General features: G+C 41.8%; 1 protein-coding gene across 1 annotated transcript in view; it reads left to right on the top strand.

Moving 5' to 3' along the window:
* The first annotated feature begins 720 nt into the window (after positions 1–720).
* The window catches only part of FARSB (phenylalanyl-tRNA synthetase subunit beta), a 37,065-nt gene continuing 25,773 nt past the window's right edge, over positions 721–12,012 (top strand). Inside the window, exons 1-13 of the mRNA XM_066193160.1 lie at positions 721–790; positions 1,787–1,842; positions 2,218–2,372; positions 2,913–2,985; positions 3,286–3,401; positions 3,843–3,993; positions 5,234–5,342; positions 7,580–7,650; positions 8,945–9,006; positions 9,092–9,143; positions 10,637–10,698; positions 11,089–11,296; positions 11,720–11,800. Of these exons, the coding sequence (XP_066049257.1) occupies positions 733–790; positions 1,787–1,842; positions 2,218–2,372; positions 2,913–2,985; positions 3,286–3,401; positions 3,843–3,993; positions 5,234–5,342; positions 7,580–7,650; positions 8,945–9,006; positions 9,092–9,143; positions 10,637–10,698; positions 11,089–11,296; positions 11,720–11,800 (1,254 nt within the window). The 5' untranslated portion in view covers positions 721–732. The remainder of the gene's footprint in view (positions 791–1,786; positions 1,843–2,217; positions 2,373–2,912; positions 2,986–3,285; positions 3,402–3,842; positions 3,994–5,233; positions 5,343–7,579; positions 7,651–8,944; positions 9,007–9,091; positions 9,144–10,636; positions 10,699–11,088; positions 11,297–11,719; positions 11,801–12,012) is intronic.

Here is a 12,012-nt window from a genome sequence, read left to right as displayed (position 1 = left end):
GATCCAGGGGCGTCCGCACAGCCAGCACCGGCGCTGCCCGGGCGGGCTTTTCCCCTCGGAGCGGCCAGAGATCCGCCACTCCAGGCCGTGCTTAAGGCTCTTACCATTAAAGAGCTTATGGAGCTGACCCAGAACTTAAGAGTTCCCGCAGTGTTTGGCGTCAAAGCGTTTCGTTTTTAATTAAACTAGCACGCGCACAGCCTCCTCCCGCCCGCGGCGCTTCGCCCGGGGTGTTCGTGACAGGGATCGTCAAAATAAAACTTAGGAGTGAAAAAGAAGCCACCCCCCGAAACTTGCACAGCGTTGCCCCAGCTGACCCCCCCCTCCTCCACGGGGACGGCGGCAGCGCCGGCATTCACCATCCCCCGCTGGGACATGGACGGGCTGGGATTTGCGGTCCCCACGCGGGGACAGGGCGAGCGGCACCGCCGGGACCAGCGGTCCCACACGGGCCGGCCGTCCCGCCCAGCGCGGGCTCCCAGCGCGGGCTGATGTCACCGCCGTAGCTGCCCGCCGCGCTGCCGGGGCTCGGCGCGCCGCCCGCCCCCTCCGCAGGCGCAGGACGGGATCGGAGCAGCCCCGCGGCCGCCCGGGCGCGCTGTCACGGCCCGGGGAGCGCGGAGGGCGACGGGCGCGGGCCGGGGTCTGAGGGCGGGCCGCGGGCAGCGCGGCGGGCAGCGCGGCGGGGCCTGGCGGGAGCGCGGCGCAGGCGCAGCGCGGGCCCGGGCCGCCATGCCGACCGTCAGCGTGAAGCGGGAGCTGCTGTTCCGGGCGCTGGGCAGGAGTTACAGTGAGTGCCCGCCGTCCCCGCCGTGCTGCGGGACGTGTCCGCACCGCGCCCGCCGGGCTGCCATGGCCGCGGCCCCTGCGCCGCTGCCCGCCCCGGCCGGGGCGAAGCCTGACTGAGCGCGCACGGTGCCGCCGGCCGCGCCCTCTGCGCCCTCCGTGTCCCTTGTCCCGGGGCTGCACTGGGACTCCCGGGGAAGCCCAGGCTTCAGAGCGCCGCTGGCTCCCCGGCCGCCTGCTCCTGCCAGCGCACGGCACGGGAGGCACAGCCGGGTGTTATCCCTGGCCCCTCCAGCCCATTGCCCCGACACACACTGCTTTAGCACAGATCTCTCGGGAAATTGCAACCACGCGTCTCCACACGGCGGTGTCTCGTTGGAGTTTCCCTGTCTGTTTTAGGATCTGGTTAAACGAAGAAGGAGAAGAGAAGAGGGGGGAGCAGGCAAAGCGAGCAGTGCATGGCGTGGGTCTATTCAGTCCTTCCTGGCCCAGGAAGCAGATTTAAGAACGGCTCGGCTGAAGGAGCATTCAGGACCCGCGGTGGTTTAGACCAGACGGGAGCTGAGGCTCCTCAGACAGCCCGGTGCAGATCTGCACTGTCAGATCAGGGCTGTGTAACTCACGTGTTACAACGCAGTTGATGCAACCTCTGTAGAACAACCTGACTGGTCAGAATAGGAGCACTTGGCAGAAGCTGCCCTGTTATTCCCTTCATTGTCTGTTCAGGCCAGAGTGGCTCTGACAGACTTGGCCGAGGAGCTGAGCTCCAAAGATCAGAAGCCCTCCCTATTGACTGTCAGAATATCATGTCAATAAGTCAAATATGTATTAAAGAAGCTGCTACTCAGATGCAAATATAAGGAAAATTATTGAAATTACTTTCACCTTTTTTTTTTCCAAAATAGCATTTGTTATCTTGTTTGAAAATATTCCAAACTCACACACAAAAATTAGGTCTGAGGTCTGCTTATTAACCAAAATTTACCCTCTTCCTTCACAGCGGATGAAGAATTTGATGAGCTTTGCTTTGAGTTTGGTTTGGAGCTGGATGAAATTGTAAGTAATGTTTTTATTTGTTGCTTTTTGAGTAGATGTAGCGTATTGACAGCATTGCTTTTGTTTCCAGCATATCCCCTGGTACAGTGTTGTAACGGACTGTATTTTTGAATGTTTTGAATCTGGAAAAAACCCCTCAGACTTACAAAAGTTACTGCTTTGGAAGCAAGAGACTCCAAGATGGCATACTGCAGTACTTTCTGGAGGTTTTCTGAATTTGAGGTTTTATGTCGTTTCTTGTATTTGGTGTGTCCATTTGCTGTATAAATGCAGATTACAGTGTTAAACTTCTAATTAATACAGTTTCTCCTATCATATCACTGCTGTCAATGTTAAGATATATCAGGTTAAAACTGCGTTTTTGCTTAATTTCAGACATCTGAGAAGGACATTATAAGTAAAGAAAAAGGTGAAGATAAGGCAAAGGGTGCGTCTGATGTCGTTCTCTATAAAATCGATGTTCCTGCCAATCGCTATGATCTGCTTTGCCTGGAGGGGTTGGTCCGAGGACTGCAGGTCTTTAAGGAAAGGTAAGGCAGATTTCTGTGAGATTTCTGTGTTGTTTGTTGAAATATGGGTCCATTTCTGGTCCCATATTTCAACAAATAAAAATAGTAAACAGAACTTCCGACTTGCTTCGATTTTGAGTATGATTATGTGTGTAGATCAGATTCATCAGGTGTTCCTCTGGAAAGGATGTATTGCATAATTTAAAAAGACTGGACTAGAATGTTACTGGGTTTTCTCTCTGTTTTAGAAAGTTTTCAATTGCTGTTCCATTTGAGACTTACCCTCTTTAAAGAACCCCTGCAGAGAAACTTCCTTGTGATCCTTTGTAATAAATACCAAAACAAATAATTTATTTCCCTTTTCTGCAACAACTTTATCTTGCTGAGTTCTTCCTTTCTAGTTCAGTAGTCTGTTTACCATCCCATAAAAACCAAGTTCTGCACAGTTCGCTAATTACATGCCAAGAAATGTTACCAGGAAAGTTTGCTACTTATAATTGCTGCTACATTTGTAGAGTTTCCTGCATTTCAGCTACAGACTTACTTCTGGTTTTGTTTCAGGATAAATATCCCTAGGTTCGAAAAGATAATACCAGCTGAGGGTGAAGGTCAGAGGCTGATTATCACTGAACAGGTAAAAGTGTTTACTGCACCTTTTTTATATGTATTGAGAGTTGCTGAAGCAGCAAGATCCATATCAGTACCATTTTGTAAGAGCAGTGAGACTGGAAATCTCATTTGCAAAACAAGAGCTAAAGAAATTTAAATATCTCTATTCCTTGTGATCTATTCTTAGGAATGAGGAGGGGGAGGAACAATAGACAGATTGTTTTGGGTGAACCTAGTAGCAGATCAGATCAAAGTTTCAGATGCAGCTGAAATCAGAGTTTCAGATGCTCACTTGCAATCTGCATGGTGCTGTTGGAAATTGCAGACTGTCCAGATCCGGCCTCACGCCGTAGCTGCCGTCCTCCGAAACATCACGTTTACCAAGGAGCGCTATGACAGCTTCATCGACCTCCAGGAGAAACTGCACCAAAATATTTGCAGGTTAGTGCTTCAGTTTAAACTAGTGTCTAGTGTCTGTGTGTATGATTTTATCACGTGTTAAGGCTGCACATCCCTGTTGCAGAGGGGCGTTACGGTTATGCCAGTGAAAATCTTCTGTAGGAGCTCTCCTGATCCTTCTCATTTCCTTGCCTGTCCTTGTCTGCTGCCAATACTGTTCAACATAAATAGCTGTTACAGTTCATTCAGCAGTTGAGAGAGAAGTGTTTAGCAACATTCCCATTGGATTTGCCTTGACAGTTGTGTTATTTATAGTAATATTTATTAAAATATTATTCATCAAATAATTTCTAGGCTTCTCAAAATTATCCTTCTGCTTTTTCAGTAAGCTTTGTGAACGCATTTAAGTATAGAGCATCATCATATCCTAAGAAACTACAAATATTACTAATAAAAACAATATTTTGCCTTCTTTATTTCTAGGAAAAGAGCATTAGTAGCAATAGGTACCCATGATTTGGACACCATCACGGGTCCATTTACTTTTACAGCCAAAGCACCTTCTGAAATTAAATTTAAGCCCTTGAATCAATCCCAGGAGTACACAGCCCCACAAATTATGGATCTGTATAGGGTAAGTGGAATTTTTCACACTCGTTACACTAGATGTGGAAGATAAATTTCCAAGGCTAAATATCTCTCATATCCTTGTTATTAAAAGTTGTTCTTCCAAATAAAACACAGTTATCTTCTGTAGCTTAACAGCCAGTGATCATTCCATATTTTGCTTATCATGAGCAATGCATGGTCATTTTTTGTTTTTATTGTCTGTGAAAGATGCATTAGTATTTTTCAATGTATCTTTCAATACCTTCAATACAAAGGTATTTTGGGGTTAAGAGCAACCCTCAGAATGGGTTTGGTAGAAAACTTCTGATTTATCAACATAAAGATTGCTTTTCATGATGCTCTTCATAATACTGTAAAAGGCTTGTGTATTTATTTGCTTATAAATATTTGGTGTACAAGGGTAGGAAAAATTTCAGGTATATATTACCAGATTTTTTAATGTTACTTTCATTTGGCCAGTTTACTTGGGGAAGATGTTGGATTATTTACTCAACTGCATATTAGGCAAGAATAGCTGTGTAAAAGGCTCAAGTTAAATCTGGCACTGCTCCTGGCTCAGCATCCTGATAAAACCAGGCAAATGCTCAGAAGAGAGCCTGTCAAGTCTGATTTTACAATGTTGATGTGGGTCAGTTCCAGTGTCAGCATTTGAAAACAATGCTATTTATCACTGTCATTACAGTGTACAGCCTGCTGGAACACACATACTGGCCATAGAGACAATTCCTCAAGTATCTCTGACTGAAGAGTAAGAGAGCTCAGAAACAAAGAGACTAAAAGGAAATTAGGTTTTTGGTACAGCACATACTTATGTCATTAGAAAAAATGTAAATTCTGAATCAAATTTAGGTATAAATGTCTGAGTATCCAGCAATTCATAACTAAAAGTATTGCAGTGCTAATTTTTTATCACTTCTAAGAAGAGTTCCTATAGACTAAGGATATTTGGCAGTGTTTGTCTGCTGTGGTAAACAAGGGTATCATTTGGACAGCATGGCCTGCACATGTTTGAGAGAATCCTTAAATAATCTTCAGCCCTTCTGAAGAAAACCAAAAATCCAGTTCTCTCATTTCAAACTCTTCCTGCTGCTGGGAGTAAACACCCTTTGCTAGTAGAGTACCTAACACTAACCCAATCCTTCCCACCTTCAAATTTCCCCTTAATTACTCACCACAGGATTGTGGTGCTCTGGAATTTTACCTGTGAGCTGAAGTGAAGCTCAGGCTGTGCTTTGTTTCTGCAGACTGACAGCCACCTTCGGCACTATTTGCACCTGATTGAAAACAAGCCACGTTACCCTGTCATTTATGACAGCAATGGGGTTGTTCTGTCCATGCCACCAATCATCAATGGTAAGATTATTTGTGACTGCTTTGTACTGTTACTGCTGGTTTTTGTGTGAATTAGTGTCTGACAGAAACACTGATGTGTCATAGGGATTGTTATGTTTTCTTAAAATTGTTTCACTTGCAGTTTCATAAAGTCTTCTTTCCTCCTTTCAGTTTAAAGGTAGTCAGACTTTTCCCTCCCTCCCTAGGCTGCTAGTGTTCCTTTTTCTCATCTTCATCAGAAGGGTGTAAAAGTCCTACAGCAAACTCTGCATTGAGCTTCTCATGATCTTCTCCAGCTCTATGAAGTTCCTTGTGACAGAAACTTTTGTTAGGAAAGCATTTTGTTTAGCTAAAAGAAGCCCTCAAGAAATTATTTTGTAAACTGGTAACAGTAACTGGTAACTGCAACTTTGTACTGTTTTCTGAGGTCACAGCAGGGAACTTCCCAGCAATGGGAACTAGTCTTTATAGTTCCTACTGCTATCACACTAAGTGATTTCAGGAGACTTTAATTGCTTAAAAAGAATAAATTGTTCTAGACTTTTTTTGAACTGTTTCTGAACATGGGTTTCCTCTGAATGCAAAAGAAACCACGGGTGATTTTTGAGAAGCAGGTTTACTGAAGCCATTTAATGGCATGGCAAGAATTACTACTTAAAGAAAGATAATTCAGTATACCTATATACTGAAATATAGGTCAGGAATCAGTAAATTTCCCTGACCAATAAATTGGCAGTGATAATCTCTTTGGATGTATGCTTCCTAATAGACGTTATCCAGCTAACCCAAATCTTCTTTAAAGGCAGCTCAAACTCTCTGGCAGGGACTGCTAACAGTAACTGTTCTAAACTGAGGATGGTGTCAACCACTGTGCTTGATTCTTCTGTGTTAGACTCATTCCAGCTTGGAGGTGTTCCATGTATAAGCACTGCATATTGTTTATATTTTATCAATTAAAAAGGTTGAGCTAAACTTAGCACCTGCCTCTGCTTTAGAGAACAGTATCTAAGAGAGGCTCCCAGGTCAGAGGTGCTTTCTAAACAGATAATGCAGTGTAAACATCAGTATTGGTTGTTTGGATTATCTAGAAGCACTGAAGTGAAGGCTTTTATTTGCTTTGAAGCAAGTCCAGAGGTGCTGAGTACATTCCATCTGCAGAGAGATACAGCACAGCTGTAAGGGAGTACAGGGTCCCTCAGTCCTAAGATCTCTGGTGCACCTAACCTCCAGTCTGGCTGTGACCTAATTTCTCAGATAGGAAATGAAAACAGAGAAGCTAAGTCAGGGTCAAACAAAGCAGGAATGCCCATGTATATCCAAGTGCTTTCTTTGGCTCTGATGGGGTGCATCTGCATTAATGAATGGTGCAAGGAAAGGCAGGAAGGACAAAGAGGCTGGATTTGGCATGATCCCACACGGTTCTAGGACTGTGTGTGCCCATTCCTGCATGGTTCCCACCTATGGAGTTCACTGCAGGTGTGCACTGCCCATCTGTACCTAACAGGCAGAATGAGATCTCTGCAGGGCTGCTCCAGGTTGCTTGTGGCTTACTAACAGACCCCACTTTTGTAGGGAACCAGCTACTGGGGGCCTTCACATACAGTTTTCAAAGGAGACACTTCAAGTGCTTCTTCCAGGCAAGAAAATTTTTGAGTTCAACAGGGATGTGCTTCAGTGCACACATCATAACTCCCAGTATAGACAAAGCAAATTCACACCTAGAAGGGACCCATGCTAGGACCTAAATCACGACTGTAGAGCAACCCACAGGGTATCAGCAGACAGTGTCAGGAGACCACAGAATGACTATTGGTAGTTTTATTCTATTTTTAAAAAACATTTCATTAGTTCCTGCCCAAGGAAGTGGCATGTATCACACATGTGATGTGAATGGGAGACTAAAGCCAGGGAAGATGGGATGCTGTGTCAGTGCAGAGCCCTTTGCTAACAGCAGATGGCCACTGTTCTGTTAGCTGGCTTTTCCAGCTGAGTGGCAGGATACCTACAGATCCCTGTGTCTTGCAGTGAAAAGCATAACCCAATCAGTGTGTCTGATCTGCCTTTTTCCTTTTATTTGATTCATAAATTCAAAAATAAAAAGAGTTGCTATTCTGCCAAGAGCTGTGAATGTTGATGCAGTAGATAGTGGCTTTTTTAAGCTGTGGAAGATGACAATAATCTTTCTGACACAAAATGAGTCAGTGCTATTGCAATAAAATTAATATTTCTTAACATGTTTTTGTTTTCACATGTTTTAGGAGATCATACAAAAATAAGCCTAAATACCAGAAATGTGTTTATTGAATGTACAGGCACAGATATTACAAAGGTAAATTAATCTTTCCTGCTTTTGATATGCTTTAATATAATTGTTTTCCCTTTGGATAATAGAACTCCAATACAAAGACCTACAACAACAAGGCATTTACTATATGGAGTCAGCCTTCCAATGCAAAAGTTGTAGGACTGGGGAATTCCCTGGAAACAGTTTCAGGCTTGCCCTATAAATAACATTGTGTTTTCACTGAATTTTGATTTTACTGTATCTTTATGTTGACACTAAGTGTTCAGCTTGTATGAGAAAATAATTCAAGTAAATTAGAGACTGTTTGTTCTTTTTGAGCACTTTTTCTAAATCTGAAAAGCTTAGAAAAGAGTAAAATTTACTAAGACTTCCTGTTTTGGCAGAATACTCTTTGTAAAGATTCATTTTGTCTCCGACTGAAAATTTGGGCTGAGGGAAGAAAGACAAGAATTTTTCTACTTAGTTATCTTTATCAAGCAGGGATGCCGTGCAAATAATTGCTAAATTCAAGTATTTCCATATGCAAATTCTGTAACTCAAAGCTGAAGCATGAAAGCTGAGGAGTTACAATTGCCTGTTCTTGAATAGGTTGTGCATTCATTGATAGTTTCCCTAAAGTGTGTAACTTGATGCTTAAGACCAAAACAGCTTTTAACTTACCCTACTACAAAACAGTATATTAACAACACAAATAAATTTGCATGTTGGGGAGTGGCTTCTAAGCAAACTAATAAATAACTGCTTCTTGCTATTGCTTGTCTTGATATTAAAAATAAATAGTGTTGTTCTGTTTACATGAAGGAAATTAACACTGTCAGGCATCAAAAAAAATGCTTTGTGGATTGATAAATTAATTTGAATCTCATTATTATATTCCATTATACTGATCTCTTAAAATATTAACTGTAAAACAAAAAAGATTTGCAAATGAGGTTATTTGAAAACGTATTGCTAAACAATGCAGTCAGCCTCTCCATTCTCACTTGGACTTCAGTAAAATGACTAATTAGACAGAAGGTTAGAAAGACCCAGCTCCAAATGGTCTTAAAAATCCTGTGTTTCTAAAGAACAGAGTTTAGAAAAGACAGACAAAGGCTTCAGAACCTTGAAAACCAAAGACTTTGACGCTTTTGCACAAGTGTCTGCATCAGAAGGAAAATGTTTTTTAAAATTCAATCTAGTATTCTAGACTGCTAGGAAATTAGAATAGAATGAAGAAGGTATGAGATATTTTCCCTGGTTTTTGTTAAGGTATTTTTTTCTGCTTCAGCACAAGTAGATGACAGATTTCAATGTGATTATTATGTTTGTTTTGTAGGCAAAAATTGTTCTTGATATTATAGTCACGATGTTCAGTGAATATTGTGAGAAACCATTCACGTGAGTATAAATCCCCAGGCAGAGGGACATTATATCTGGGCCGTGTGTTTTAACAGTTTTACTTACATTTTTCTGTCTCTCTCAGTGTTGAAGCAGTGGAAGTGGTTTGTCCCAATGGGAAGACCCACATCTATCCGGTGAGCACAGCATTGGGATATTTCTGTCCTTAGGAGAGAGGGCTTTACTTACACAAAGTCTGCTGAGAGGGACATTGTTTTCTTTTCCTGCAGCAGCATGTGCTGCTTCTGAGGTGTGTAGTGTGAAAAACGCAGCTTGGCACTTTCTCTGTATTAGTGAGTCAGAACCTCCTCTAACCCCACGAAAAATAACTCCAACTCCAGCTTCTCCTTGTCTAGGAAAGTCATTCTGAAGCTCCACTGAATTATGATGAGGTTAAAAATACACTATTATGGTTTAGAGTGCCTGTGATAGGAACTTTTTCAGGAACAAGTAAAGATTGCAATCAAAGGTCATAATCTGTGTCTAAAACTTCTAAAACCTACATATTCCAATCAGGAGAAATGAATGCAGAAAGAGGTCCTTCAGCCTTAAGCCTATGGACAAGTGAAATCAGCCTCAGCATAATGTACTTATCAGATCTGGAAGCTTTAATGCCCTTCAGTTAAAATAACCTTGTAACGCTGCATTTTTCAGTTTTTCACTTTACAGACACCAACTGTGTAAAGGTCTAAAAGGCAGAATGTTGACTACAAGCTCAGTTCAGAGCCCCAGACAGACCTCTTTGCAGTAATGGAGTCTTACATTTTTATTCTCTTAATAAGTATAAAGAAAGCAATTCCTCCTGTTTCCTGAAAGTAACTGAAGACAGATCTGGTTGAGTTCATAAAATCAGATTTACCAAGGGAGTACAAACTGTTTAGTGGGAAAGAAACTTATTTTTGCTGAGAAGTTTTCTAGAGTCATTTTAGCTTTTTCTTTTCACAATGTCATTTTTAATCACCAGAAGGAAGATGAAGAATCCTGAAAAGATATCCAACAAAATAAAAATCTCTGCAGTAACCAAAGCAGCTTCCCTAGATAAAACAGAGAAAAAAAATCCCCAAGTTTCAGATGCTATGGTTTTTAAGGATTTGTATATCAAGAAGTTTAGAAACACACGAAATACATAAATGCATTCAAAATAACTGTCTTAAATATGCTGCACACTTGCTAAGTAAAATACTGGTAGGTATTTGTGTGCCAATAATGAAATAGAAAATTTTCCTTCCTTTTCCTCCTAAAAGTCATTTGATCTGTACAAGACCATGAGATCTCATGCATGACCATTCTGTGCTTTAGGGCTTTGACTTAGGATGAACTGCTCACCAGAAACTTTCAGGGACCCTGTTAGTTGCATTTATCAGAAATTATCGGAAGTTTCAATAACGGGGATTTCATGCTGCGTTCACCCTGCCAGCTTAATCAAGAACAGCTTTTGCATCACATACTGGAGTATATTTTCAACAATCCTGTTAACTTTAGAATGCTAAATATAGCCTAATATTCCCCATTTGTCTTCTGTGGGTGTCATCTTAGAATGGCAATTAGGAGCTAGATTACTGAGATTGAATCCTCTTAGGTAGAAATGGCAGGCACTGTGTATGCTTAAAATCTTTGTCATTCTTTTTAGGAGCTGGCTTATCGAACAGAGAAGGTGAAACCTGAATACATTAATAAGAAAGTTGGAATCAGGTGTGTTACTGCAAATGAAAACATAGTAGACACGGATTACTGCATTGTTTTAAAAATGTTTTGACTACGTGATTTTTTTTTTTTAAATTTATCAAAAATTCAGGGGTTATCTTGGGTAATTAGATTGACTCTGTAACAGAGTCCCCTGCTTTCAGGGAAAGTGAATGATTCTTTATGGCTTCACACAACTGTTATGAAGTAAAGGAAAATGACCATCTCATGAGTGAGAATCTGAGCTGGTTCTGTTTGTATGCTAGGTCTGTGTACAGTCTATAAAGCACTTGCAGATTCTTCAGGATATGAGGCAATGCAGAAAAGCAGTGATTACTTTACAAAGCGAGTCAATATAGTGCAAAATCCATGAATTACCACTCTCTTGTTTTGTTTCAGTGAAACTCCATCAAGCCTGGCAAAGCTGCTGACTAGGATGTGTTTGAAGTCACACGTCACAGGGAATGGGAACCACATAGAGGTTGAAATCCCTCCCACCAGAGCAGACATTATCCATGCCTGTGATATCGTAGAAGATGCAGCAATAGCTTATGGTTATAACAACATTCAGATGGTGATTCCGAAAACGTACACCATAGCTAATCAAGTAAGATTGCCCCTTCAAATGAATGCTCTGTTGTCAGTAAATGACTGCTGCATGCCAGAAGGGCTTTGGGGAAAACAGAACCTAGGAATTAAATATTTTGACATGCTTTGCCTTGAGAAGTATTTACCATGGATAGGATACAAAACAGATGCCCCACTGATTTGAATAAGTCTAAGACGAGTGGTTGCTGGTACTTGAAAAAAGGCAGGGTTTAAGTAGGGAGCCTGTATTAAATCTCTAATTGGGAGATTCATTTCCTTAGGCAAGCCTAAAGGCAGCTGGCTAATGCTTTCAAAAATTTTAAGCACACAAGCGTAGTCCCTCCCTAGTGAATTCACCACCGTGTAACAGGCAGAATCACCTTGGGAAAGAATAGCAAAATGCTTTTAGAGGGAAGCTGAAAACTGTTTTGTTTCATTTTAGCTCCCCCTCAATAAGCTCGCAGAACTTCTGAGACTGGACATGGCAGCTGCTGGATTCACTGAAGCACTCACTTTTGCCCTGGTATATTACACTGATTTCATATTTTTCTTAATTGCATGTTCAAATAGTAATGCAATCAAAGCTGCAGAGGGTGGTCTGAGAATATGTTGTTGTATAAATGTACCAGTATTAGCCAGTACTGTTTTGGCAGCTGATTGTTTACTAGAGCTTTGGAATCACAGGATAATATTTGGTGAGTTTGTAGGTCAGAGAAATTAAATGAGTCACTGTTA

This window comes from Chamaea fasciata, unplaced genomic scaffold, assembly GCF_029207755.1.
Source record: "Chamaea fasciata isolate MVZ Bird 193981 ecotype frontalis unplaced genomic scaffold, bChaFas1.0.hap1 SCAF_11, whole genome shotgun sequence".
Classification (NCBI taxonomy): Eukaryota; Metazoa; Chordata; class Aves; order Passeriformes; family Sylviidae; genus Chamaea; species Chamaea fasciata.
This window is presented reverse-complemented; position numbering and strand designations above follow the sequence as displayed.